Source organism: Penicillium alfredii, assembly GCF_028826965.1.
Source record: "Penicillium alfredii strain IBT 34128 chromosome Unknown utg000012l_segment0_segment0, whole genome shotgun sequence".
Lineage (NCBI taxonomy): Eukaryota > Fungi > Ascomycota > Eurotiomycetes > Eurotiales > Aspergillaceae > Penicillium > Penicillium alfredii.
The window spans coordinates 1,467,350-1,493,598 of NW_026622709.1; the positions used below are offsets into that span (position 1 = coordinate 1,467,350).

Here is a 26,249-nt window from a genome sequence, read left to right on the forward strand (position 1 = left end):
AGAACCTACCTGAAACACAGAAAACTCTACTGGGAAATGAAAGGAAGAAATCAGACGATAATAATAAAGCTCAAGGGGGGGAAAGTGGAGAGAGAGAGAGAGAGAAAGAAGAGAGGAGATTACCCGTAGGTCACGGATGTCGCAGCAGGCAGCCATATATTGGGCCACTGAGACCCTCCCACGTCCCTAGTAAAACTTATTCAAATGCACTGAGTTGGGCAAGGAAGTCCTCAAATATCAGGCTAATTAACTCGAATATTCTCCGTATTGCGAGAATGCCAAATCAAGGTCCGAACTACAGCCGATCAAACATCTTAAGGGGAATACAGCCCTGGAGAATGAAAAACAAATCACGTCATAAAAAGTATGTACAACAGCAACTTTTGGATCATCAATCATGTGCACCGCCGCCGGGGTATCGTCTAGTCATCTCGGGGGGTTTCAAGCCCTGTCTATCCATTACGCATCCATCCCATCACAAGTCGTCAATTCACTCTACAGCTGCTCCACCCAGGGCGCGGCACCCGCCTGCATCTGGTTCAGCCACTTGACCAGCTCGATGAGCTCGGCCCGGCGCTCGTCCTCCAGCTGCTCCTCGTCGCCAGTCAAAACCGACTGGAAGACGGGCAGTAGGCGCTGGGTGAGGTCGCGGATGGTGGGATCTTCCCATTTGTCTGGAACCGACGTTAGCTATCATTCAAGTAAAACAAAGGGGAGTGAAAACGTACACATCTGACAGATCATGCGGTAAAGGGGCTCGTTCTCCTCATAATCGTTCTTGAGGGGCAGGATGTCCACGAGCACGGGCAGAACCTCCTTGGTCGGGACACTGTCACGGTGGCGCAGGATCATGCGACTGACACAGCCAGTGGCATTGTCCTGGAGGCGCGAGACGTTCATTTGCAAGCAAGACTCGAGGCGGGAAAGGATGGTGGGGAACTCCTTGACGATCTCGGCATCCGCGGTCGAGTGCTCGACGAGACGGCCGACAGCGTAAGCAGCGTTGGACTTGGTCTGGGGGTCCTCATCGCCCAGGCGGTGAAGCAGCAGCTTGAGGAAGCCGGACGTGAATGGGGTCACGGCGGCGCCCATGCCATTGATGCACTCAGCCAGCACACCGACAGCGGTGGCACGCTCCAGGGACTCAGTGCTGCCTGCGTAGCGAAGGATAGTCTTCTCAAACACCTTCCACAACTCAGCAAAGCTCTGACCCAGGGCGGCAGCCATGCCCGAAACCACGTCCAGGGCAGTGTCCACGACCACCCAGTCGAACTCAGAAGTCTCGTCACCGGCAACCAGGGTGTCCTCATCGGGGTCAAACTCGATCTGGCAAGGGTGCTGCTTCGTGATGATATCGGTGACCATCTGGATCACATTGTGAAGCGCCGTCTCGTCAGCAATGAGGGCCGGGCCGCAGTAGCGGAGGTTCTCAGCCATGTTGCGGTTGATATCGGCGACAGTAGCACTGGTATCGACCTGTCAGCTGAAATTTTCCAAAAGAAAATCAAAAAAAAAAAAAAAATTGACATGATATGTTTATCAGATAAAGTTCGCGTTTCACATCAACCACACTCTTTGGTGTGTCTGAGTGAGCTGGGTTAAGCGGTGATATCATCATGTAAAACTGAAAAACAAAACAAAACAAAACGACGTGAAAACAAGAAAAAAGATGAACATACCGATCGTCCTCCTCAGTCCACATCTTAATGGTGGCAGTCATGAGGATCTCACCGAATTTCTTAACCTCCTTAGCCGGCTGGACCTGCAGGGGCAGACCAGGCTGCCACTTGGGCATCTGGCCGCTCTCCTCGGCAATGGCAAAAAGCATGGCGTACGAGCGGTGCAGAGTGCTGATGGTGCTCTTGCGAACACCCTCGTAGGGATGCTCGGCCAGAGGCATCACCATCTCGATGGTCTTTTCAAAGTAGGGTAAGAATGAGCTGCGGGTGTGAGTGACGAGATCGCCAATAACCTCGACAGCGATTTCCTTCTCCAGCGACAGGGGAGTGGTGGCGGTGATGTCGTCCCAGGCGTCCTCGTCATCCTCGACATCGACGTCCTCGATTTCGCCTTCGACGTCGTCGTCATCATCGGCACTGGCAACCTTGACCTTGCGGCCAGCAACAGTCACCTCTTGGCCGACAAGATCCTTGGCAGCTTCGCCCAGAGAGACGTCGAGTTCAGTCTCATCCTGCTCGATGCAGGCAAAGAGACCCTTGACAACGCCGTCGAGGAAGGGAGAGAAGTGCTCGGAGTAGACCTTGGCCATAGCACCCCAGAAAATGTAGGTGCTCTCCTTGAGACGGGAGTGACCCAGGTGCAGAGCCTCCTCAGTGGCACGCATCAGGGGCTCGACATACGGCTGGTACCGCTCGGGACCGGCGGCCGCAGCCATCTCGCCCATGGCGTCGGTGACACTGGCGCGGAGGTCCAGCTCTTCCTCGCTGTCTTTGACGGCAGCGAACTCCTGTAGCAGGTGCATCGACTCGTCGAAGAACGACAGGAACGAATCACCGGCAGAGGAAGCAAGCGAGCCAAGAGCACCGGCCGCCAGAGCTTTGATCTTGAAGTCGGGGTGCTTGAAGAGCTTGTGCAGAATGGGCACAAGCTCAGCCTGGTAGGGAGCGACATCATTCTCGTCCAGACCGTCGACAACAGCGTCAATGGCGCTGATGCCAGCCTTCATAATGTCCACGGTGGGGCCCTTCTCCTCACCAGTGTACTCCTGCATGGCGCTGGCCAGGTTCTTGAAAAGCAAGGGCATGAGGCGCTCGTGCTCGGCACTCAGATCCTCGGCCAGGTCATCCGCCAGACGGGCAACAGCATGCAGCGAGGCCTGACGCACCTTAGGCTCTTGGTCTCCGAGGAGCTGAAGGACCATGGGGAAGATGTCCTTCATTTGGGTGCTGATGAAGTCGGGAGCACCCTCGACGCACATTCCGAGGGCCATGATACCGGCACGGCGGTAGTTGGGGTCATTGTTGTTGAAGTACTGGCCCAGCGACTGCAACAAGGGGACGACAACCTGGCTGGGAGGCAGGCTCTGGGCGAGCATGTCCAGAAGACCCAGGGCGGAGCGCGCCGGGGTGATATCATCATCAGCCGAAGGGGAGTCATCCAGTTCGGTGACAATGTGCAGAGCGCTACGGGTGAGCTGCTCACCAATCCGCATGCCCTGGATCTTGAGCTTGCGGTACTGCACACACTGCATCAGGAAGCTGATGGCCTGGGTGCGAGTGTCTTCATCGGCCTCGGCATTGGCAGCGATCTCGTTCATGAAGATCACGAGGTCCTTCAGGTGAACGGTCAACAGGGCGGGATCGCAGCCGAGCAGGGTCTGGAAGACCTCGAAACCCTGCATGACGCGGTCGTCGTCATTCTGGTCGATGGCTTCTTTGAGGACAGCAACCATGGCCGGGACCATGCCCTGGAAGACGCGCACAGGGGCTTCGTTTTCTTCCGAATCAAGGTGCATAGCCAGCTTGCTCAGGGCCAAGAGAGTGTTGATGCGGACCTCGGCGCTCTCGGGGTCCCGAATGGTCTTGTCAAACAGGGTGAACAGATCGTTGAACTTCTCCTCGAAGCCCTCGCCCAGAGTCTCCAAGATAGTAAAGAGGATGTAGATGGAGACAGCACGCTCATCCTGGTTGCCGCCGCTAGCAGCTTGCAACAAGATAGAGGGCAGATCAGCCCACTCGCCATCCTCCAGATCGATCTTGGCTACAGACGAAATGATCCGGGCCACAGAGTGGCGGACAAGCGACGAACCTTCGCCCATGGTTGACCGAAGCAGCTGCTCCCGGATCTGGGGTTTTTGGTCGGCGGCAATCTTCAGCCAGTGCTTGGACACGTTCGAGCGGGCCTCGACGGCAGCCAGCTGGCGCAGATTCGGGTCCTCATGGCCAGTGGCAATCTGGATGAGCAAGACGAGCGACTGGGGCTGGTTGTAGAACTCCTTTTGCAGGATCCCGGTGGCCTCCTTGACATTTCCCTGGGAGGCTGCAGGAAGACGTGAGTTGGGGAAATTTTGTTGAACCTCGACAAGGCAGCGACTTACGGTTCAGGATGGTCTGCAATTGCTGCAGGAATCGTCCTTGATCCATGATGCAAGGGTGTGATGAGTGAGAGGGAAAGATATTTTTTTTTTCACTCAAACGTGGACGTCGCGGGGTTGTCCCAGGCCCCTGTCTCAGAGGTTCGGCAACCGGGGCAAGATAAGCAGTTTGTCTTCGAAAAAAGACAAATGGCTCAGTGGGTATCACAAAAAAACAAAAGAGACAAAAGAGAAAAAGAAAAAGAAAAAAGGAAAGATGAGAGAGGAGGGAAAGGAGGGTGGTGGGAGGGAGAAAAAAAAAAAAACAGCGGCAGAAAAAAAAAGTAGCAGGGGTGGGTCGGATGCATCGGGTTTAGTGTGGGCCTTGGGCACTCATGTTGTGCTTCACATTTGGATTTCTCTCGGCATAGAATGGGATGAAATATACAATTAGATTCATAAAATTAGGAAAAGCTAAGTTTCGAATAACATTGCCGGCAGTATGCAATAAAGAGTCAGGGAAGACAGGATATGTAGTGTGCATGAGCACTCTATATATCGACCCAGGGCATTGTATCAACCGAATTCACTCGAGGTATAAATTCCTCAGTGCAATTTAATCACAACACATCTAGGATAATCGCAAGGGTTGAAAAAAAAAGCAAAGCATATATATATAGTTGAAAAGATTGTAAGATTGCAAATAGGCTCCGCGTAGGTAGATTGATAACCAAGAAAACTCCCAGCCAAGTCCTATAACTCCAATTCTCTGCTGTTGCTTTCGCATTGACCACAGAGACATCTCGTTTACTTGTCCAATTACTCCCAGCACACAAACCCCCATAGAACCTAAACAGAGCCAATATCTAAAGAAGCGCCTAGTAGTCGTCAGAGTCGTAATCGTCATCCACCAGCAATGAACGGTAGCCACGCGAGGCGAGGTTTGCTTCCAGGCCGCCATCCGAGGCAGGGTCGAAGTAACCTGTAGATGTCAACTATTGCTCTAATCGCACTGACGTAGTGGTGGAGGTAATGATAGTTAAGAAAAGAAACTTACCACCGCCGCCAAAGTAGCTGAGAGCCACCGGAAGAAAGATGAGGGCATGAGTCGCAGCGAACACGACCAGTGCCAACCAGACCCGGAAATAATAAATCTCAAAGATCTTGCTCCGGGTGAAAGCAAGGACACAGACGCCCAGCAACTTCGTCACGGTGATACCGCTGAAGACGCTGCCGCCGACATTGATCAGGGCCGTCCAAGCGCGAGCGTCCTTACCACGGAATTTGGGAGGCACTGTCTCCATGACCGAGCGCGACGGGAACATGAATGCACGGGCAATATGAGCACAGAATTCCACGCCAATGCCCACACATATCACCAAATTGACCAGCGACACGGCGTTCAACGACACACCGACAATGGCCATGGTCCCAATGATATCAACCACAATCATGACCACCGTGGTAGTAATGACAGCACCGGTGGCAACCGACCCCAGAATGACAGAGGTCAGAAGGAAAATAATGGCAACAGCAGAGCCCAAGAGAGTCCCGGTGAGTCCGACGATAGAGACATATTGGTCGAAGAAGATGTAGAATTTCGAGTACGGGAAGACATCAATGTCGTGTTCTTGCGAGATATCCTTGGCGATCCGGCGGGCTGCTATATACGCTTGGATGAAGTCGTCTTGATTCCGGAGAGGAGTGTGGCTGGCGCGAAAATGGCTGGCGTTGATTTTGGTGTGTTGCTCGTCGATCACCACGGCATCACTATACGGGGCTTTGCCTCCAAGCGGACAAGAAGCGTCGGTGGGAGCATTGATCCATTTTTCGGCGTAGTGGATGAATTCGGGCCCTTCTGGCATTCCATATAGAGAAATGTTCCATGGCGGGACGCGGTCCTCAAAGCAGAGCTTGCCACTCTCTTTACAGCAAGCTTGTTGAGGGTTCAACCAGTAAAAGAAATCATCGAGCCAGCTGGCAGCAGACCCAGAAATATATGAAACCTCTGGGCGTTTGGACTCTTGTTCCAGGACAAATGGCAAGGAGTACTCTTCACAAGTGGTGAATCTTCCGCAGAGTTGCTGCTGGTGTTGTCGGTTGGTGACATTGACATCACGAGTAACGAAATACACCGGAGGTCCATTGCCAAAATAAGAATCGAGGTCGTTGAAATATGGAATGAGGTAAGAGTCGCTGGGGAGAGCAATCCGCTGATCTAACCCAAGAGCAACCTCGGGAATGAACGCCAGGCCAGCGGCTAATAGACCAAGAAAGACAATCACAACGACTGCCTTCACACGGGGGTCCAGCAGGAAAGGTGCATAGACCCGACGAATGAAACTCTGCAAGGCGCCTTCTGCCTCCTGATCCTCGTAGATTTGCTCCTCGGACAATCCAAAGGAGGTTGCTTTGCGAACACTGAAGCATGGGAAACAATCGGCACGAAGAGCCTGGACTCGCTTTTGGTTCAGAGCGAGAACAGAGATGAACATGGTGATTTGCAGGATGGCATTTATGAAAACAGCCCCTGCCGCGTATGCGGCAAAGTTCTTGACGGCAGGCATGCCGACAAATGCTCCCAGAGCAAAAGCCACAGTCTCGGTCAGCGCCGACAGGAAAATACTAGGTCCGATTCTCGCAACCGCACGAGCGACACGTTCATCAATTTCTTCGTCCGGGTGACTGAGGTTGACCCGCTCAAACTCATGCACAATCAAAAAGATATTGTCAACGCCGACGGCCAAGACCAAGAATGGAATGACTTCGGCGATAATCAAGGTCACCTTGACGCCCGCAGCTGAAAATAATCCTACCGAGGCCGAGACGGACATGAGAACAATCGCAATACCTGCAATGCCCAGGGTGAATTTCGACTGGACAAGAGCATTGGCTGGATTGGTCAGGAGAGACCTCCAAGTGACAGTGACAGAACCCAGAGCCAGCGAGGCGTAAACGAACATGATCACATAGCTGATAACCACGATCTTCGCATCCGTGTTGGTGGATTTATTGAGCTCTTGCTCCAAGCTAACCTCGGCGTTAAAGGAGACTCGAAGACCGCGCTCAGAAGCCTCCTCTTGGACGACATCGAAGACGCGCTGGAAGCTGTTTTCCCAGTCAATGGCCTTCTCTTCTCCCTCGGTCCCTTGTGCATAATTGCGGACCACCCATGTCACAATGAGCGCTTGGGCATCCAGAACATCCCCGGAGCTTTCATATCCGCCGAGAATCATCTCTGGCCGCAGGGGCTGCTGGAAGTCCGGGAGACATCCGAGGTCACCGGGAGACTCCGCGCAGTGCCTTAGCCGATCTTTCCATGTTTCAGGGTCAAGATTCGCGACAGATCCACCAAAATAGCCAGTTAAGGATTGCACGACGCAAGCGTCACCAGTCGGCTTGAAGCAGACATCATCAAGATTAAGACCCTGGTCAAGCGATATCATGCGCCGTACCCGGGACTCCACGTCGAACCACCAAGTGAGGGTATCATAATTCAAAACTGGACCCGGACCCGTCTTTGAGCTGTCGTTGACTAGAAATGCTTGCTCGGCCCGGAAGAATGGTCCAAAGCTCTCGTCGAAAAATGCCTTCTCTTGTGCGGCTGCCGAGGAGGGGCTTACCCAGAGACGAACCGGGTCCGTCTCAACGGTGAATCGTAGCCAGCCCAAACTTAACAGCACCACTACAATCACGCTGGAGGAGATCGTGATCGCCGGGAAACGTGCACATGCACCACCGATGCGATGGAATAGTGCAGATAACAGAGAGTTTGGTTTATACACCCCTTGTGGCTGCTCCAAGTACCCTCCTCGTTGCACGACCTCTCCTTCGTCTTCGTCGTCACTCGGTGTTGGATCTTGGAGAAGGCGAACTCGTTCGGGTTTGCGGAACCGGCGTTCTTTGACCGTGACATAACTGGCAAGAGCCATGACAAATAGTAAAAATGCGGAATAGATGAGGATGACCGTGAAGGACAAACACGGCAAGAGTCCCACATGGCATTCTCGGTGGGTGGACACAGGTGGCAACTCAGGGCACACCTCTGGACAGTCGACACAGGAACAGCGGAATGATTTATCGGAGTCATTACAGGACTTGGGCTTGATCGACAGAGCACTCATACCTTGAGAGTCAGGGCCGCTGGGCTCAGTGCGGTAGTTGATTTGGAACGGGCTGCCCAGCAGCTTCTTGTCTCCCAAGAACTTCAAGAATTGCGAGTAATTTTTTGCACCACCGCCAATGAAATCGATTGCCTTGCCACCAGAAGCACCATTCTTGACATTTTTGCAGCTGTCGAAGAAACCGCTTTGATACTCTTCCGACCAAACATTCTCCAACTCGGTCACCAGTTGCTTGCCCGAGCTGCTTTCCTCGGTCTGTGTCACGTTGACAAAAAGCGATTGATCTGGAGAGCATGTAAAGGTACAAAAGATGTTGAAGAAGTTCTCTCGGCAGGCCGGGCAAGACGCGATAATGCCCTCGGCGAGTTTAAGGTTGCTGGAGAGTGCATCGATCTAATCACAGCATCAGATTAGCGACGATTTTGATCGACTGGACGCTGAGGTTGTCTCACCTGCTTATCTTCACAACAGATCGGGCCTTCCTCCCATTTGCTACCACACAAATCGACCAATTTCTTCCGGACCGGCTCCGCCGGTCGCTGCGCCAGCCCGTTGTCTGGGCACGGAAGCTCGCCCCCGAAGATTGATTTCTTCCCACAGTGTCCGCGGATGGCACACCGGCCCTGCTCATGAATTTTTGTCTCGCCCTGTGCGCTCACAACACCAGGCTGGAGGGCGAGAGAGCTCAGCCCGACGATCGCAGCGATCAACCCAAACTGTCGCATCCTGGTCGGGGTCGGGGTTGGAACGATAGGAAGGAGCTTGTAGTCAAAGCCAAAGCTACCGTGACGGTGTCGGTCGATAGGCACGTCGCACGCATTCAATATCGATGGTCAGCCATGCACCTGTCACGCCGTTGTGGGGACGGTTGAGGCCGAGCTCAGGAGCTGCGGGCGCAAGGAGCGACACTAATCCAAAACAGTGGACTGAGGAATGCGTCTCACGTAAACAACTCTCGGCTCGAGGTCCCAGCGAATGGGGGTAATAATGGGCGGAGGTGGTCCAGTTAAGGTAACAAACGATGAAGAGCTGAAGAAGCAAAGGGCGCCATGACGTGCACTGGACGAGGCGGAGAACCACACGGGTACCTCCGTCCCCGCACAGCGCCCACGCAACCGCAAGTACCTCGGAAGTACTGCCGGGTGCTAACGTCAGGCACACACAGCAATCTGACGCAGTCGTGGTTCGAGTCGAGGCCGGCATTTCCATCGCATGTACATCTCTACATGTTCTCGTCAAGTTGCAACTTTCTTTTGAATTCGGGGTCACCAGGGAGCAAGTTTCTGTCGTTTGACCTCGGGACCCTTGCAACATATACAGCGCTTTCAGGGTGTTCTTTAAGAACCATCGTCCTAACCAAGCCCACGGATTCTCTTGTTTATGCTTAAGATGTCCCTCCATTAAAGTAGGCCAGCCGCCTCTTCGAGAACTTCCACGACCTCCGTCTTGTTTAACTTCTCGACAACTACCCGAGAACTGGCGGTTGAGCCTCACGTATTGGGCTATTAATATCCCAGCCATTTTTGAAGAATGTTTCGAGGACATTCTTTGCTTTAGACGTGGCTGCCTCTAGTGCATAATCTGGCGCGAAGGGCAAACCACGGCGAAGAAGCTCGGTAGTAAATCGTGTCGTCCCGCCTAACCGCATCGGATCATTACTGTATCCAAGTCTTGTATGTCGAAGGGTCCAAGATAGGCGCCTGAGTGAAGCGAATCTAGTACATCTCGGAACCTCTCAATTTGTTTGTCAGCATAGAGGGAGCGCAGCTGGTCAAGGACCTCGATTGGCATTTGGATCGGGAGTGATGGCAATTGATTCGAGTGAGCGGAAAGCCCATCTGATGGAGATTGAACTTCCATTGTGAATGATGATGACACGGGGGCATTGTAATACTTATGAAATCCGCCAAGGGTTACCTACAAGACACGAGCAGGCCGTGAAGAAGCTATTTAACCCTGGCACCATTGAAGTCACGGGACCCTTCAGATGACCAATCACCCAACGGCCCGGGGGTCTCAGGTCACTGATGTATGTACAGTGCACACATTGGGACTATCGAATCTGGCATATGTATATATTCCACACCAAACCCAATGGACTCATCTTAGCTTTTTTATCTTGTGTAGCGGGATACCGTTTCAGCAGCAAAGGAGAGTCCTACCCAACGTAAGACAGCAGAGTCGCTAGTCTCAAAGGACGGATCTACTAGTAAAGATCTACAACATCAAAGGGTTACATCAATCTATGGACAAACTCTGGTGCCGAGGAAAAAGCCAATGAAACTGACTCCTTGCTAAACCGCCGTGTAGTCTATACACAAAACTCCGGGTCTTATGGCAGACCAGACAAAAATGACTGCATCTACATCGCCAAGGATTCAGTTAGCGATGAGACCAAAAATTGAAAATAAAAAACAAGAAGATATCATCAAGTGGGATGTGACATAGCCGTTTACCCAGGACCAGTTGAAATGGAACATTAAAGCTGGTCCATGGGGACATGAAATAACCATTTTAGTAGCCATCATCGTCCACTGGCTGGTAGATATGGCGCGTCCTTGTTGGATCCTTGCGCATTTGCTGGCCAGACCCCGTGAATCCCACTAGAAAAAAAAAAGGAAAGTCAGTATTTGAACAAGTTAGACAGCACGGAGAAGGAAAAACTCACCTCGGGCATTGACGCCCTCCCCGGTCCGGAACATGCTCTCCTTCTTGCCAAATTTCCCCTTGCTCTTGGTGGCAAAGTCCTTCCACTTGTTCTTGCCTTCCTCCAGCTCGCGAGTGGCCTTCACCTTACGTGGCACTTTGGCAGGACGGGCCGGTCCATCATTGGCATGGCTCGGTTCTTTTCGAGCCTGATTGGCCAGCGTCGGGTTAATTTCGGCGGCCGCCGAGATCACGCTGGGGTGTGCGGGTGCGGGTGAGGGTGACGCTGAACTGCCTGAGGTTGCATCAGCCTTGCGCTTTCGCGAATCAGTGCCAGAGATGGGCCGGAGATCCTTGGCCGTCAGGTTCTCCACCGTCGCGTAGGACTTGAATGAGACCAGATAAACGGGGTTGTTGGAGGAGCCAGTGATGGAGGTGATGCGAGCGGGATAGAAGGCGTTGTCCCCCGAGACCCAGCGGGCCAGGACATTGTCATTAACCGAAAAAGAGGCCAGCGCTTGTGCGGCCTCCTCTGTTGGCTCAACGGTGGGTTTGCGACTGGGTGGCTCTTGAGACCGCTTGTCTTTAGGAGGTGCTGGTTTCGGTGCCGGAGGTGCAGCGGGTTTGAGCTCGGCGATGGATGTTTCGGTGAGGGTTATGAGTTCTTCGAGTTCAGTTTTGAGGCTCTGAAGTTCCGTGTTGTCGGGGTCTACCTGCAAGCTCGATTGCACCGTTTCAAGCTATGCGCCATGTCCATTAGTGTGGTCCTTGTAGTTGAGTCGGTCGCACGGTCGTACCTGAAGCTTGAATTCCTTCACTTCTGCCTCAAGGGCAGCCACATCAGACATGATGGGTTGATTAGGAGTGTAGTACTAAGAAAAAGAGGAATGGTGGGCAGAAAGGATCCAACAGGGGGATAGAGCGAAAATATCGAGGCTGTCTTGAAGTGAGGAGTGGGTTGCGCGGAGTCGACGAATTTCCCACATGTCGCCCAGGGCACGTGACTGGACAAGCCTCATACATCAAAAGCGCAAGCTATCAATTTGTGTCCCAAAAGAACCAGCACCATAAGTCAGACCAAGAGATGTCAATATTCGGAAAATTGAGAGAAATATATAAATTAACCGATATCAATATAAGTGTACTTCACTTCAAGAGCGCATCCTACGACCATGGCATCTATATACAGTACCTCGATAAGCTTGATAAGGCGAGGATCGACAGTGGGACCGGATTGATACTTTCGGTCATTTCTTTCTTTTTCCTACTCAGACTTGTTCTTAGTGTTCGAATCCATAAAAAACAAGATATTCTACCCTTCAACCCGCGCGGATTTGTCCGGTCAGATAGCCCTAGAGTGTTTCTGGGTTTCAGGTGAACAATGCCACTTTCAACTCTTAATCTGCACACGGAGCCATATACTGGGACCAGACGCTGGGTAATTTCTTGATCTGCGATAATAGACTGCAATAATAGTCAAGTGATTGAACCACATAGAACCATGTCTGGTTCTACAGGAGAGTTGACCAGTTGGCCCCAGACTTTTTGCTTCCAGATGGAAACGTCATTAGAGGCCTCAAGTTATATCCATGGATTCCAAGGATTGTATTCGCCACCTCACACGAATGGGCTGATCTCGAATATCTCGGATCGTGTGGACCCTGAAGTCCCCGACCGTCAAATCCTGACACGTCGAAGGTTTTAACCTTCCAAGGTTATATTTAATGACCTCAATGCCCAAATGACTCATCATGGAAGGACATTGCCTGAGGCCAGTTCACATCAGCCTGGGATGTACACTTAGGCAGTAAATGATACTGTATTGTTAGGGGTAATAATCCAGAGGTATGAGAGAGGTAAAATGTAAAAAAAAATTTCCAGGGTCAATGGTCGAAACCTTAGAAAGAAGGCCATGGAAGTGGATTTCTAAGCAGCGGATCACCGGATCTCGGGCCAATCCCGTTCCCCTCGCCTTCACCCAATTCTCTCTCTTCTTCATCCTCCCTCTGCTTGCTTACGGTAACCAGTTCGTTTTGTGTCCTAGCCACATCGGGGCGGGTCCTTTGTCCAGCCGCATCTTGTAACCTTGCATCTTTTTCCTTTCACACCCCTCTTTCCCTGTCCAAAATCTCCCCCGCTATTGCATCTTCGATTGGCACCCCTCAATCTCATTGATAGTCACTTTTCTTTCACTCGATAAGCCCATTTTTCTTCAGAACACCCCGTGACCTTCTTTCTAAGTCCCCGCACCAGCTCCATTGGGGGCGATTGGGTTTGTTCGTGATCATCGAACAGACCACCTCAGCAATTTATCGATCTTGAACGACGGGCGGAAAGCCCGACCTGTTTCACCCCACTTCGTCTCGCGTCGACCTTGCCACCTATCTCGATCCTATCCCTCTACTCAGACGGGCTCCTGTCTACCGGTTGAACATCATGGGCGATTACGACCAGCTTTACCAGCAGGGGCTGTACCTCGACCCCAACCAGCAAGATCTCCTTCTGGCTGCCCTCTCCTCCAACAACCCCTCCCAGAAGCCCGAACCCAATGCTTCCTACATCAAACCTGATCACAGCCCGGATCAAGCTTCGTCAAATGGTCCTAGTGGTCCTCCGTCCGACGGTCTCGACGGCAGCTACTCCAACCCCAATGCTTTTCGGTATGCCGATGACGAAAGTCCCTTCCTGGACTTTAACCCCGAGGTGGATTTTGAGTTCCCCAACTCAGAGGATCTGATTGGGGATCTTCCGGGCAGTGCGTCGACGTTCGACTATGAGCTCGGCGAGAAGAGGAAGTCCATGGACGGCAAATCTGAGATCGATGGCGAGGAGAACGGGAGAAAGCGACGGGAAAGCGAGGCGAAGAAGCCTGGGAGGAAGCCACTGACCTCGGAGCCAACAACTGTATGTTCCCCTTCACTTCGCTGATTGATTGGCCGGAACTAATGCCCCAACAGAAGCGCAAGGCTCAGAACCGCGCCGCGCAGAGGGCCTTCAGGGAACGCAAGGAGAAGCATTTGAAGGACCTGGAGACCAAGGTGGATGAGCTGCAGCAGTCGTCAGACACGGCGAATCAAGAGAATGGCTTGTTACGCGCCCAGGTGGAACGATTGCAAGTGGAGCTGCGCGAATACCGCAAGCGACTCTCGTGGATGAGCAATGGTAGCGGCATATCGGCAATGAGTGCCATCCCGGGTATTCACTCCAAAGGCTCCCAGGGCCTTCACAACAGCGAGTTCTTGTTTGATTTCCCCAAGTTCGGGGACTTGCCCGGTGGACATCTTTTCAATGGGCAAGCGGGGAAGAACGACCAGTCCAAGTCCAAGGACAACTCTCCTCGTGCTCCGGGGGTGTTGAGTCGCGACACAGCCAGACCCAACACCGGCACGAATGCCGCGGGTACCAAGGCGAACGGCGCACGCTCCAACGGCACCCCCAGCAGCTCAACCTCGTCCAAGCCGGGCTACAATCACAAATCCCCTCTCGATGTTTCGACCTCAGACTCCCCATCATCATCATCCGACTCGCATCAAAGTCAGCTACTTTCGTCGAACGGAACCTCACCCGAGCCAAGCATGAACTCTCCCCACGACGCAAAGTCCCACGAGGCACATCATGGGGATGCTTGCGGCATACACACCACCATTGATGGTGAAAAGTCTTTCTGCGCGCAACTTGGCATGGCTTGTGGCAATATCAATAATCCCATTCCAGCCGTGCGAGATCAAAAAGCCAAGTCCAACAGCGTTTCCAACAACACGTCTAACAATACGCCTGGCCGAACCGAAGAACCCACCGAGGGCTCTGGAGACGACACTCTTGGACTCGACTGGCTGGCACAGCAAAATGGTGGTCAATTCGATCCAGTGCTGTTTGGCGACTGGCGCGAGCCCCAAGACGCTGTACTCTCTCAGGACTTTGGATCCTTCTTCAATGATGCATTCCCTCTGCCGGACTTGGGCAGTCCATCTCACAACATCACCGAGGCGGCCACTGAGCAACCGCCCAAGAAGGATGCTGTCAGCCAAAACGATAAGAAACTGGAGGATGAAGTCGTTCCAGGAGAGGACAAGTCAAAGATGTTGTCGTGCACGAAGATTTGGTATGTTTACCAACCCCGTACTATAGCTGTTTCTATTTCTAATACTGACATAATTTTGGCAGGGATCGGTTGCAATCTATGGAGAAATTCCGCACCGGCGAGATCGACGTTGACAATCTCTGCACCGAGCTTCGCACCAAGGCGCGCTGTTCAGAGGGCGGCGTAGTCGTGGACCAAAACGATGTCGACGCCATCATGGGCCGAGCCAGAAACCAGCTTTGAGCTGTAGCTCGGTATTCCGAATGGCCCAGCATCCCGACCTCATTTCACGACTCACGCACCCCTTCAATTGTTTTATTGTCATTTTGTTCACTCATACCCACACCTCGAACGCAGGAACGAAGAATATTTGGCTAGGAAAAATACGCATCCTTCACATGGATTTGATTTGGAACAATGCAAACTTGACGCCCTCGGCGCTTCTTTTTTTCAGTCTCTCTCTTTTTGGGGTGGCTAACCTGCTTTGGTTTTTCTGTCTTCTCTCTTCTCTCCATTCCTGTTTGTTTCTTATTGTTTAGTAGTAAGTCTCATTTCATGTTGCCTCGACACCACCTGTGTTCCATTCGATTGCAGAAGAGTGGAACCACGCAGTTTGTCATACGCAGTTTCACCATTGCCTTTTACTTATTTGAGAGACACGTTTTGTCTGGCTGCTGGACGTTAGGACTCGGTTGTATTGGACAGGGGGGTTAATTCAAGGGCGGAACAAGGCGAATTTGATTTCTTGGGTTGGCGTGCGCTTTGATTGCAATGTCTCCTTGCTCTTTTCCTTGTAAACAATTTTTGCCTTTTTTTTTCTCATCTCTTGCAACTCACTGCTGGTAATTGCCCTAGTTTAATCTCTAGTATTTCCTTGCTGTCCCCAAGACTATTCATGACCATAGCTCCCGGGCTAGATTCTTAGTCTCGGGGATTATTGTGAATCCAACTGGGACAACCCAGGATGCTATGTTCGTCTCGAGAGTGATTTGTTTGAGGATCTACACTTCAACTGCATAGATAGCAACCCGGAAACACAAAACGAAGCTGCAAGGGTATCGATGTTGGTCTCTTCTTTCAGGGAAAAGGAGGTAAAGTACAAAAAATGAAGAAAAGATATGAGGATAAACAGGGGGAAAGGCTGATTGTAATTTTTTTTTTCTCTTTTTTTGCGTTCTCTCATTTTTTTCTTTCTTCCTCGGTGTCACAGCGTCAACATCAACGTGCTCTCCGCGGACTTCACCATAAACCCGCTCACCCCCGAAGGGACCGTATCCATATGCCTCAAGAGCCGTGGTTCGACCCCCAAGCAAGCACCCAGATGAGGCCTGACAGACAGGAACATCCCGGGTTTTCTCGAGGAACACGAAAGCAGGACTCAATCTCGCTGGAAGAAAGGAAGTGGTAAAAATCGAGGGGAGTTTGCAAATGTTTCACCAGGGGGAAAAAGACACAAAAGAATTAAAATATGGCGCAAGCGCGGGACATGGAATCAGCATGAAAGGGCGTAGAAGAACGAAGCAGTCGTTGGAGGTCGACGGCCTGAAAGAGATGGCCGAGAACGACAAGCACGGATCTCCGATCAGGCGTCACCAGACGGGGCAGGCTTGTCGCCCGACGGAGTCGACGGGGCGGGAGAGTCGGCTGAGCCAGCACCTCCCTTGTAATTGCCCCGGCCTCGTCCACCACGACCACGGTCTCCTCGGCCCCGGCCCCGGCCACCGAATCCACCCCGACGAGCACCCTCACTGTCACTGGCACTCTGGTAGCCACGCTGGCCGGCGTTACCACCGCCCCGGGCACTGGACTGCCATGTTCCGGCGTTGCCCTGGCCACGAGGACGCTCTTCAAAGAACTTGAAGTTCGGCTTGCGGGGTTGGCCAGGAGGAGTGGACTTCTTGTGCTCCGTGGGTTGGCGATCCAGAGCAGCCTTGGCCTCCTCGACGGTGGAGAATGTCACAACGTGGTTGAATTTGCCGTATTTCTCGATCTTGACCACAGTGGCCTTGTCTTCTTCGGGAAGCAGGTCACGGATCGCCTGCTCATTCTCAACGTTGGACACAAACAATCCGTTGCTGGGCTTCTTTTCTCCACGAGGGGCGGGGGACTCGCTCGCCTTATCAGGCTGAGCCGTGCCGTTTGTATCGGCACCAGCGGCCTTTTCTTCCCCGGCAGGCTGGGCCGAAGCAGCAAGAGGTGGCTGGGGGCTAGGAGCCTTGGGGATAACAGGGGCCGGCGAGGCACGGGCGGGCTGACCCTTGGCTGGGCCTTGCTGGGCAGGCGCTGGACCACCCCGAGCCGGAGGAGTTTGACCAAACTGGGGAGTCACGGCAGGCACCCGAGCGGCACCGGTGGGAGCGGGGGAAGCGGTGGTGGCAGGCAGGCCACTTGCAACGGGCTGAGGAACACCACCGGCCTGGGGCTTGCCACTGCGGTGAGCGAAGTTGAAACCTTGAGCCCGCATCTCCGTCGCAATACGTCCACCCTCGATCTCCAGAACCAGGTATCCAAATGCGGCATCCGCCAGGTTGAAGTTCCACATGTTCTTGAAAGCGCTCTCGTCCACCTGACCAGCAGCATTACCAGCAGCGACGGGGCCGCCAAATGGGTTGCCACCGTTGGCGATGGAAGGCATCTTCTGCACCACATCCAGTGCATTGTCCAACAGAGTCTTCTGGGCCTCGTTGGACGAGATGGCCGACTCTACCTCGCCACGAACCGTCTCCCAGACATCGGTGAACGACGCCTTCGACGCGGCCAGCTTGCCACGGTAGTGATCCAGGGAGGGGTTGACGGAGAATTCGTTGTAGGAAGACCCGTAACGGAAGTGGAGACCAGCCGAGACAGAGAAGTCGGCCTTGAGCGTAACGGAGAGCTGGTTTAGCATGCCCTCGCGGGCGGGCGAGGCATGCGTGACGAATACCCGAGTTTCAGACGGGTCGTAAACGCGATTGGCGGTGTCAATTAGCTCGCCCATCTGGAGGAGTGTGGTCCACATAGTGCCTTGGCCACCGGCAATCGTCGTCTTCCCCTCGCCATTGTCGAAGAGCTTGTGCATCACCACAGCACCTCCCAATCCCAGCAAACGCAGCTTCACGCCGCCGATATCAAGCAGGCGCGAGTTGGCTTCATCAATGATATGCAGTTTGTCGACCTTGTATTCGCCGGAGCGGAACTTTTCCAGCACCCGGACATCCTCACAAGCACCCCACACTGTGTACACAGGAACGTCCAAGGTGATTCTCTTGTCGAGAAGCATGGGAAGCTCGGAGAGGGGTAGCTGCTCGGGTGCGAAGCGTTGCTTGATCGATTGCTGGGGCGGGACCTGTGCAATCGTCCGCTTCACATTCTCGGGGAGCAGAGGAGAGTATTGCGCCACATGCTTGAGGGTCCTGGTTATTTCCGGAAGATTAGCCAAGCGTCCCCGTGAGATTTTGATAACTAGGTGGGCCACCACGCCGTCTTGCCATCGGGCACACCGGACATGTCAAAAAGTCCCTAGGGCTGGACTCACTTGTCTGCAATACGCTCCAGCGAAGTATCATCGTAAAAACCAAAGTCACCCGTGTGGATAATGTGATCTGCGCGAGCTTGCTTGGCCAACTCATTCAGAGACTTCAGGTTTCCTACACCCCAGGCTCATCAGCACCGTTCTTTTCCCGAAAGTGGCCAAGGGGTCTTACCTCGGACATCCGCAATGCAAAGAATTCTAGTAGGGCCATTCTGGATCACTTTGCCATTGTTGGGAAGAAGCGGTGCGGCCCCGGGCACAGGACCAGCGGGCGTCGCACCGTTCGAGAGAGGATAGCCTTGAGCACCGAAGTTGTGAGGGCGGGGCTGGAATTCGCACGAATGGAATTGTTAGTATTTTGATCGTCCAGCTCATTGTGTGGGAGTATTTCGATAAATCAGGAAGTTTGCGGCGAACCGCGAAAGCGAGGGGAGACGGTCTGGAGGAAGGTGCACTTACAGAAGCCATGAGTATCGGCGGAGTCACCACGTCAAGGGCACTGTCTGGCTGGGGAGATGAGGAGGAGACAGAGGAGAAATAAAGACGGAAGAGGGAAGGGGAGATGGAGGGGTGACGTCGAAGGGGAAGAAAGTTGAAGAAGATCAACTTCCTCGCGATGAAGCAACAGGCGTGACATGCAGATTAGGTAAGCACCCCTGGCGACCGCGTTTATTGCCTGTGTACTTGAGTGTAAGGAGATATCCATGGATAGGTCGTTATGTTTATATTTACGAGCCAAAAAACTATTCACTGAGCATCTCCGTGCCTAAATTTTCCTGGCTGTTGTCTGAAAGGTCGGTGGTCACCTACTCTAGAGGTTTGATCTTGTCTGCTCAAGTATATCTCAAGGCTCTGTCGCACTGCGTCTTTTTCCGCAGGCATATTCGGTATAGTATACCTCGGAATTCCGTTATGAATTTTCATACACGTGCCCATATGTAGTTTAACCTAAGCTCTGCAAGTATTGAATGGAATGACACGGTCTTCCCAAGCTCTGTTTATGACTATGTCCTCGAGCCACTGCGAGAGGGGGGGTCAAGACTGAGAATGAATTGAATCAAGGGTAAAATCTCGTCTGAAGTGCTAATTCACTACTATAACAATCACAGCTCCTCAATATGGTTATCGAAGACATGCTGTAGTTTCTGACCCTGTTTATTTACGGCCCCCGGCAAGTACTCAGGCTCAAACAAAGATCGAATTGATCGGGGTCCTTCCAGGGCTAGCAGCGCAAAGTGGCCACCGACAGTCGGACGAGCCCGACACAGCACCGGGACGCCGGGCTCATTGCCAAGTGCCGATGTCGCGACATATCGATCAGAAAACGGCCAGGTGTGCTTGCCGTTGGTCATGAATGCCCACAGGTCGTCGACGAACTCGTCCCGCGTGCTCGTCTCAAAGGTACCGGCCAGCCACATATTCCAGTCGGACTTGGCCCAGTCCTGGCGGTTGTCTAATGGAACACCGTACTCGCCCCGCGAAGAAGAAAAGAACTCGCTTCCCATTTGATACGCGGCCTCTGGGAATGTCTTCAGTTTCAGCAACACATCCGGATAGAGGTTGTATGGGGCCTTCCATGTTTCTGGGAGATCGGGGTACTGTAGCACGAAGTGGGTCTTGTCATCATCGGTGCCCAGGCCTTGCTCGAAGAGCAGATCTGCATGCTGCTCGCCGACTTGGGAGTAGTAGTCCATGCCGCTGAGTTCACCGAACGCCTTGAGTCCCACGGCAGCTTTGATGGCCAGATTGGTCTCGTTGGGGAGAGGCCCAGCGGCGTCATTGGAGGAGAGTTGGTTGGCAATATTGATGCTGTTGTCCACCAGGTAGTCGGCGTATTTCTGGAAGATTTGGATGTATTGAGCTGCCCAGCTGATGTCGCCAGTCGCGCGGACGTAGGCGAGCGCCAGAATTAGTAAGTTACCGCTTTCTTCAATTGGCATTGGCTCGGCCTTCTGGTTATCGTGTCCAATGGCATGTGGATAGTGGAATCCAATATCGTGAATGGCGTAGGGCAGATGCCAGCGGTCCGCAGCCAAGTACTTCATCACGGGCTCCAACAGCAGGCGGATGTAGTCTGGATCTAAGACATAGTAGATGGGGAAGGCCGGCATGATCACATCGATGGTGTTGACATTTCCATCGCTGGATAGTTCCTTGATGAATGCCAGTACGTTGTCCGTCTCAAGCGACTCGTTCGGGATGGTCACATCAATTCCACCGTATGCTTGTCGTGTCGAGAGGGCGACAATATCCGCATATTTGGGACCAGCCGCGGCTGTGGCCGAGCCAACTAGTTCTTGATCCAGCTTCAGGGACTCCAGAAGGGCATTTCCATAGTCCTCCATGAAAAATGAGAGCGCCTCCGGGGTCGTCGGATACCCGGCTCGGTAGTACCCGGTGTATGCCTTACCTAGATAGTTGATGGCCGCCTCTCTTTCGTACCCAACGACAAAATTCACAGAGGCACCACCGGTGACTTGGCCCAACTCATGTGCCAGGCCAACGACACTGCCCGGAGCCCACAACCCTTCCTGGCTAGAAAGCTTTCCCTTTTTCGCAAACAACCCTCGAACCACATCGGGACTCCCTGAGAGTGCAGACAGATTGCTGAGATCAGAAGGGCGGGAAGTGAAGACTACTTGGCCCCATAGAGCCATATCGTCAATCTCGGCATATGTCGTTGCATTAGGTACCGTGAGCGAGTAAATCGCAAGCCCGGCCTTTTCTTCAAAGTCGCGCGCCGAGCCTTCGTCCTGGCCAGTCCACCGACCATCGATGTCGGAGTAAATTTGGATATTTTGGCCTTGCGACTCGGACACATGGACCGTCAAATAGCCTGCCAGCTCATAAATTAGCTTAAAAGAATTTATCAGGAACCATGAGGATGGTTTACTGAAAGGGAGCGATTGCCGAAGATAATTCGAAGGCGAGACCGGAGAAAGAAAGTCCAATGTGACCTCCGCCGGCCCAGCAGTAAGATGGAAGAGGGAGTGAGTGGCGGTATACTCGGCGTGGTGCACGGTGGCAGGACGAATATTGTTGGTGCCTGGGTCTGGCACGCCCATCAAACTGTACGTTTGGCCATCTACACGCACAAGAACCGACCAGCCGAGTTCCTGCCCCGCCCAGAACTGCGGTTCGGCATAAGGCAATTGCTTGACGCGATCACTGGGCATCCAGGTCGACAGATAGGGATTGCGGACGGCCAGCGGGTAAGATGGCGGAAGGGCCGAATGATAGGAGACATGGCCCTGGTCGCCACACAAGAAAGAAAACACCGACGCACAGAGGGAACCCAGTCCCAGGCGACTTTGCAAGTTAAATCGCATGTTAGATGGTCGGAGATTTTGTATCGAAAACTATTCAGACGTTGGATGCTTGACCGGGCGCATCGAGCGCATTGAGTTGTGAGGGAATGAAGTAGTCGGCAAGTGATTGTAAGCCGGAACGCTGCTATGCCTAAAACAGACAAAGAGGCAAAGAGATTAGGCAGAAAAGGAAGTTCTGATGGCGACGGTGCTGATCGCCAATCCTCTGGCGTCATCTGAGACGGGGACAACCCCACCGCGCAATGTCAATGCTGCTGATTGCGACAACACTCCATTTTCGGAATAGCATGTTTGGGCTAAATCCATTGACCCCGGGATGGGTGGCTTGGCGTCGTGGAAGGTCTCAGAATCAGACTGAGAATGTTCAAAAGATGGTTTAAGGCACTGGGAATTGATTTAGAATGCAACTGGGAGAGTTCAGATGGAAAATGTCAATTGTCTGGATCCGGTGACCTTGCTTGCCCTACCTTGCACTGCTATACATGGCATCGTTAACTTCATCAGCCTAGTAAACATAGTGTGTCTGGAGAACAGCATTCATTTCTATTTACTCAAAACCACTACAGCTGAGCCTTTTCGATGCGCCGGCCAATCTCATCGAAGTGGATCTGCTTTCCGGTCACCAAGGCTTCCTGGAGATAGGACCCAATCTCAACGGCCTTGACCGCATTCGTGAGCTTCATGGGAAGAGGTGTGTTATCCAGACACGCCGCCGTAAATTCATTTGCTTCCTGCACAAAGGCGGGACCATATCGACCCATGAAGTTCGGGGGCACTTCGCGCGTGATACCGCCAGAGTGGTAGTGGTTCACCAAGTTGCGCTGGGGATTGCCATTGACCGTCAGCTTTCCCTCGGTGCCAATGATCTCAGTAGTATCCTCCTGGCCGTGGGCCATCATCCGCGAGCAATAATAATAGGCAATCTTGCCGTTTTGGAATTCCACGATCCCGACAGCATTGTCGTAGTCTTTGTGCTTCTTGAGTTCTGGCTGGACGGCGGTGATGCCATGGGCTGAGATGCTTTTAGGGAGCACATCATCCCCAAAGAACCAGAGGGTCAGGTCGATATCATGGACCGACATATCGATAAAGACACCACCGGACCAGGCTGCGTATTCGACGTAGAAGCCCGATGGGTCAAACTTGTCGCAGGTTTGGCTGCGGATGATTGAGGGCCGTCCAATAAGTCCTTGTTCCATCTTATCGTGGGCATCGCGGAACGAGTCATCGAAGCGCCTCGAGAACCCACACATGACCTTGAGATGAGGCTTCTTCCTTGCGGCTTGCACCACTGCTTTGCACTGTCACCCGAGAATATTTGTTAGCCCACGTCACCGAACATAAGTCTTTCAGGGCAATCCTACCACTTCAACATCAGTAGACAGTGGCTTCTCGCACAAAACATGCAGATCTTGCTCGATGGCCTTGATGGCCTCCTCAGCATGCACAGATGTGGCCGTGCCAATAGCCACAGCTTCAATCCCAGGATGTTTGAGAATCTCATCATAGTTGCTGTATAAAGTGACACCATGGGGTTCAAGATTCAACTTGCCCCAGGCAAGTTCGGCAGGGTCAGGGGTAAAAGCTGCAACCAGCTGTGCACGAGGAGTGCGTTGAAGGAAATTGATGGCATGGAGTTTACCCACGCGGCCCAAGCCTGCCATGCCAACCTGAAGCTTTCGAATAGCCATATTGGAAATATCACACTGGATGAATTAACAAAACCAAAGTAGATGATGGTCTCCAAAACTCCATTCTAAGTCCCCTCGAGGGGGTTTAAATAATTCAGAGCGGAGCTGTATTGAATGCATGTGTCCTAGCGGAGCTTTGAGCTTTTTAGACGAAAGCAAGAGTTCCCTGCACCATTGTTTGCGTTCCAACGGAAAGAATTGCTAGATGTGCCTGAATAGGCAGTTCTAGGGCAGACCGAGCGACCAGGGCGGTGAGCTCAGGTTCTGCCGGTCGTCAATTGACTTCGGCTTCGCCCACTTCCTCGGTGGGTCGCGTTTACCCCCCAGTGGGGTTTGGTGCCGGAAAGAATCCCCTCATTTCATGAAGCAATTCTCTCCGTGTCCAAACATGAGTCGCCATGTCTGGACGACTGAGAAGGAAACGGCTTGTTGCAGGGTGGTAGGTGGACCGAGCTTGCTTCTTGCAGTGGATCGTACTAATTGACCCAGTCAGCGATGCCGGGGTAAGTCCCCGTGGGGAGAGTAGGATGGTGTGATACAAAGGACTTGCTGAACCAGCCGCCTATTGGACAGTTCGGCATTTGAAATGTATGTTCCATGCCTGAATTGGAGAAGACAATGAGATTGACCTAATTTCATAGGCGATGCCGATGACCGAGGTTGCCAGCACTGTCGACAAGCGGCAGTAGATTGTGACAGAACCAACCTTCGATTCCGGACCGGCCTGGCACTGCCCAAAGACCCCGATGCTGCGTTTCCTGGTCAAGGCCATTGGCCCCAGCTTCACGGGAAAGGCATGTCTCATCCCCATTAGGAACAACATCATGGAAACCCTAACACCGCGTCTTAGTACGCTTCCACGATGAGACTGCCGAGATTGCCGGTCTGTACTCGGATTGGCAGCCCGAGGGCCCCTCGGGATTGATCTATGATCCATATATCCACGTGGCACAACGAGGCAGAACTGACTTTCAGACGCAGGGGAGCCTCGACTTAAGGCTATCCCATGGATCTGATCTCCCATCTCAATTGTCACCGCACTCCACCACAAAAGACCCATTTTCATCGAAATCATCTTTGGTGCCTGTAACACCCAACAGAACAAGGTCGGGTTCAGAGTCACTCTATAATTTGACGGAGCGGGAAGCTGTTCTGATGAGAAACTTCGTTGAGAACATGGCCTTATGGGTGGGCTGATATAATCCAAGGGTGTCGAATAGCCCCAGCTAACACGCTGGCATCCAGGCTGATATAGCAGACCCTCATCGTCACTTTGGAACAGAGGTGCCAGTGAGGGCCTTCAAAGAGCCCGTTCTGCGCTATGCAATTCTGGCGTTTTCCTCGCGGCATCTTAATAGACAGGCCAGCGGGGATGCAACGGAGGCATTGCAGTATCATAATTGTTGCGTTCAGCTTCTGATCCCGGCCCTCTCAGGGGGCCAAGAGCAAATGACAGAAGATATCCTTGCTGCTGTTGCCATTCTTCGTCAACATGAAGAGATGGATGGTAGGCCCAATGACAAACCTCTGCGAATCTAATGAGATCGAAACTAACACTTTCAAGGGGAGGACAATCAATTTCATCTTACCGGCACCACACATATCCTTAATACGGTGTCAACACTTGGTTCATCTGGTGGTGTAGGGGAAGCTGCCGCCTGGCTTTGTCTTCGTGAAGATATCTATATTTCGCTGACTCGACAACGTCCGTTGGGGACCAATCTCCAGAGCTTTGATCAGTCTGACGTCTTTCAGAGAGATGATGATTTCGCATGGTCAAGCAGAATGGTGTTTCTTCTCGCGAAGGTCCTTCAGAACGCTTTCACTCAATCTGCCTCGACGCATGGCATGGACCTTACAATTGAAGAGTGGTATTCTTCAAAGCCGTCCACGTTTGAACCTATTAGGGTTGTGCCGCGAGGACCAGAGCGTGGCCAACGCTTTCCCGTCATTTGGATGCTCTTACCAGTGCATGGTAAGTAAAAGACTTTGTCCATATATAGGACCATACCGCTGGATTTAAATTGACACCGCTGCAATGAGGATAGTGATTGGTCTTCAGTACTATCACATTGCCAAGATTGTTTTGGCTCTTTCTGAATGCCCAATGGCCTCGTCGGCGTATGAAAGCCTACGGCTATCACGGGCTGTCGAGGTATGCTCTAGATCTCTCTTCTCAGTTGCAGTTGATGGGCTGATAGGTCTAATCATGACCCAGAGAAATATCCGTCATCACCTGCTTGTGGTCTTGGGACTGGCGCAGTCAAACGTTAAGGCCGAGAATACGTTGTTCACGGCGAGGCATAGCTTGATGGCTTGTAAGTTGGCACAGACTTTTGTTGATTCCCCGCCCGTGAATATTAAGTCTGTTCCATTGTGAGTATATGCTAATGATTAATGGAAGGGGGCTGGGTCCTGCGGCATCGCCTTGACCAGGAGACCGCAGAATCTCTGTTACAGGCTATGCACACCAGGACTGGATGGAACATGGACTCACTGGTCAAAGCACTGCGCAAACAGTGGAAAGAGGAGGATGAAGGCAACGAAGGCTAGTGGCCGCCTGTGCTGAAGCAGGGCCTCATGGGACAAGGGACATAGAGAACTAATGGACTGGGGAAAAAGGTTGGGCAGTGTGAACAACACACCCTGATCACAAGGGAGCTATCCCTCCAACAATGGATTGGTTGCAGAAGGCGACTGTTTGAGATGAGGCGTCGTCCTCGATCCTCACTTTCCTACTTTGACCTGCTCCCTCTTACCACCCACACACTCTCCATCTCCATCTTCTACATTCAAGCATCTGCAGTGCTTCTCTTTCATTCAATCTTTATTCA

The 26,249-nt window shown here is 52.6% G+C and overlaps 9 protein-coding genes across 9 annotated transcripts; 2 read left to right on the plus strand and 7 right to left on the minus strand.

Annotated features, from left to right (window-relative positions):
* Window positions 1-495: 495 nt before the first annotated feature.
* Window positions 496-4,103, minus strand: NUU61_010085 (putative importin beta-4 subunit; the record flags this gene model as incomplete). Its single annotated transcript, XM_056660610.1, has 4 exons — window positions 496-674; window positions 729-1,465; window positions 1,680-3,999; window positions 4,058-4,103. The coding sequence occupies 4 exons, from the start codon at window positions 4,101-4,103 to the stop codon at window positions 496-498; spliced, it is 3,282 nt and encodes a 1,093-aa protein (XP_056507108.1).
* An 808-nt stretch (window positions 4,104-4,911) lies between these two features.
* ncr1 (sphingolipid transporter NCR1) lies at window positions 4,912-8,882 on the minus strand (the record flags this gene model as incomplete). Its single annotated transcript, XM_056660611.1, has 3 exons — window positions 4,912-5,015; window positions 5,091-8,550; window positions 8,610-8,882. The coding sequence occupies 3 exons, from the start codon at window positions 8,880-8,882 to the stop codon at window positions 4,912-4,914; spliced, it is 3,837 nt and encodes a 1,278-aa protein (XP_056507109.1).
* Window positions 8,883-8,937: 55 nt separating this feature from the next.
* On the minus strand, window positions 8,938-9,360 carry NUU61_010087 (uncharacterized protein; the record flags this gene model as incomplete). The annotated part of the gene is made up of 1 exon (XM_056660612.1): window positions 8,938-9,360. One exon carries the CDS (start codon window positions 9,358-9,360, stop codon window positions 8,938-8,940), a length of 423 nt encoding a protein of 140 aa, XP_056507110.1.
* A 1,311-nt stretch (window positions 9,361-10,671) lies between these two features.
* NUU61_010088 (tudor domain-containing protein) lies at window positions 10,672-11,651 on the minus strand (the record flags this gene model as incomplete). Its single annotated transcript, XM_056660613.1, has 3 exons — window positions 10,672-10,760; window positions 10,826-11,543; window positions 11,601-11,651. 3 exons carry the CDS (start codon window positions 11,649-11,651, stop codon window positions 10,672-10,674), a joined length of 858 nt encoding a protein of 285 aa, XP_056507111.1.
* A 1,588-nt stretch (window positions 11,652-13,239) lies between these two features.
* On the plus strand, window positions 13,240-15,127 carry yap1 (putative bZIP transcription factor AP-1/Yap1; the record flags this gene model as incomplete). The annotated part of the gene is made up of 3 exons (XM_056660614.1): window positions 13,240-13,707; window positions 13,761-14,905; window positions 14,968-15,127. The coding sequence occupies 3 exons, from the start codon at window positions 13,240-13,242 to the stop codon at window positions 15,125-15,127; spliced, it is 1,773 nt and encodes a 590-aa protein (XP_056507112.1).
* Window positions 15,128-16,466: 1,339 nt separating this feature from the next.
* NUU61_010090 (uncharacterized protein) lies at window positions 16,467-18,863 on the minus strand (the record flags this gene model as incomplete). Its single annotated transcript, XM_056660615.1, has 4 exons — window positions 16,467-18,276; window positions 18,399-18,510; window positions 18,568-18,721; window positions 18,855-18,863. The coding sequence occupies 4 exons, from the start codon at window positions 18,861-18,863 to the stop codon at window positions 16,467-16,469; spliced, it is 2,085 nt and encodes a 694-aa protein (XP_056507113.1).
* A 635-nt stretch (window positions 18,864-19,498) lies between these two features.
* Window positions 19,499-21,724, minus strand: NUU61_010091 (putative glutaminase; the record flags this gene model as incomplete). The annotated part of the gene is made up of 1 exon (XM_056660616.1): window positions 19,499-21,724. One exon carries the CDS (start codon window positions 21,722-21,724, stop codon window positions 19,499-19,501), a length of 2,226 nt encoding a protein of 741 aa, XP_056507114.1.
* A 560-nt stretch (window positions 21,725-22,284) lies between these two features.
* On the minus strand, window positions 22,285-23,415 carry NUU61_010092 (putative NAD binding Rossmann fold oxidoreductase; the record flags this gene model as incomplete). Its single annotated transcript, XM_056660617.1, has 2 exons — window positions 22,285-23,025; window positions 23,089-23,415. 2 exons carry the CDS (start codon window positions 23,413-23,415, stop codon window positions 22,285-22,287), a joined length of 1,068 nt encoding a protein of 355 aa, XP_056507115.1.
* A 398-nt stretch (window positions 23,416-23,813) lies between these two features.
* Window positions 23,814-25,968, plus strand: NUU61_010093 (uncharacterized protein; the record flags this gene model as incomplete). The annotated part of the gene is made up of 10 exons (XM_056660618.1): window positions 23,814-23,854; window positions 23,905-23,918; window positions 23,989-24,003; window positions 24,057-24,209; window positions 24,266-24,603; window positions 24,661-24,922; window positions 24,980-25,390; window positions 25,464-25,570; window positions 25,634-25,733; window positions 25,820-25,968. The coding sequence occupies 10 exons, from the start codon at window positions 23,814-23,816 to the stop codon at window positions 25,966-25,968; spliced, it is 1,590 nt and encodes a 529-aa protein (XP_056507116.1).
* Window positions 25,969-26,249: the final 281 nt, after the last annotated feature.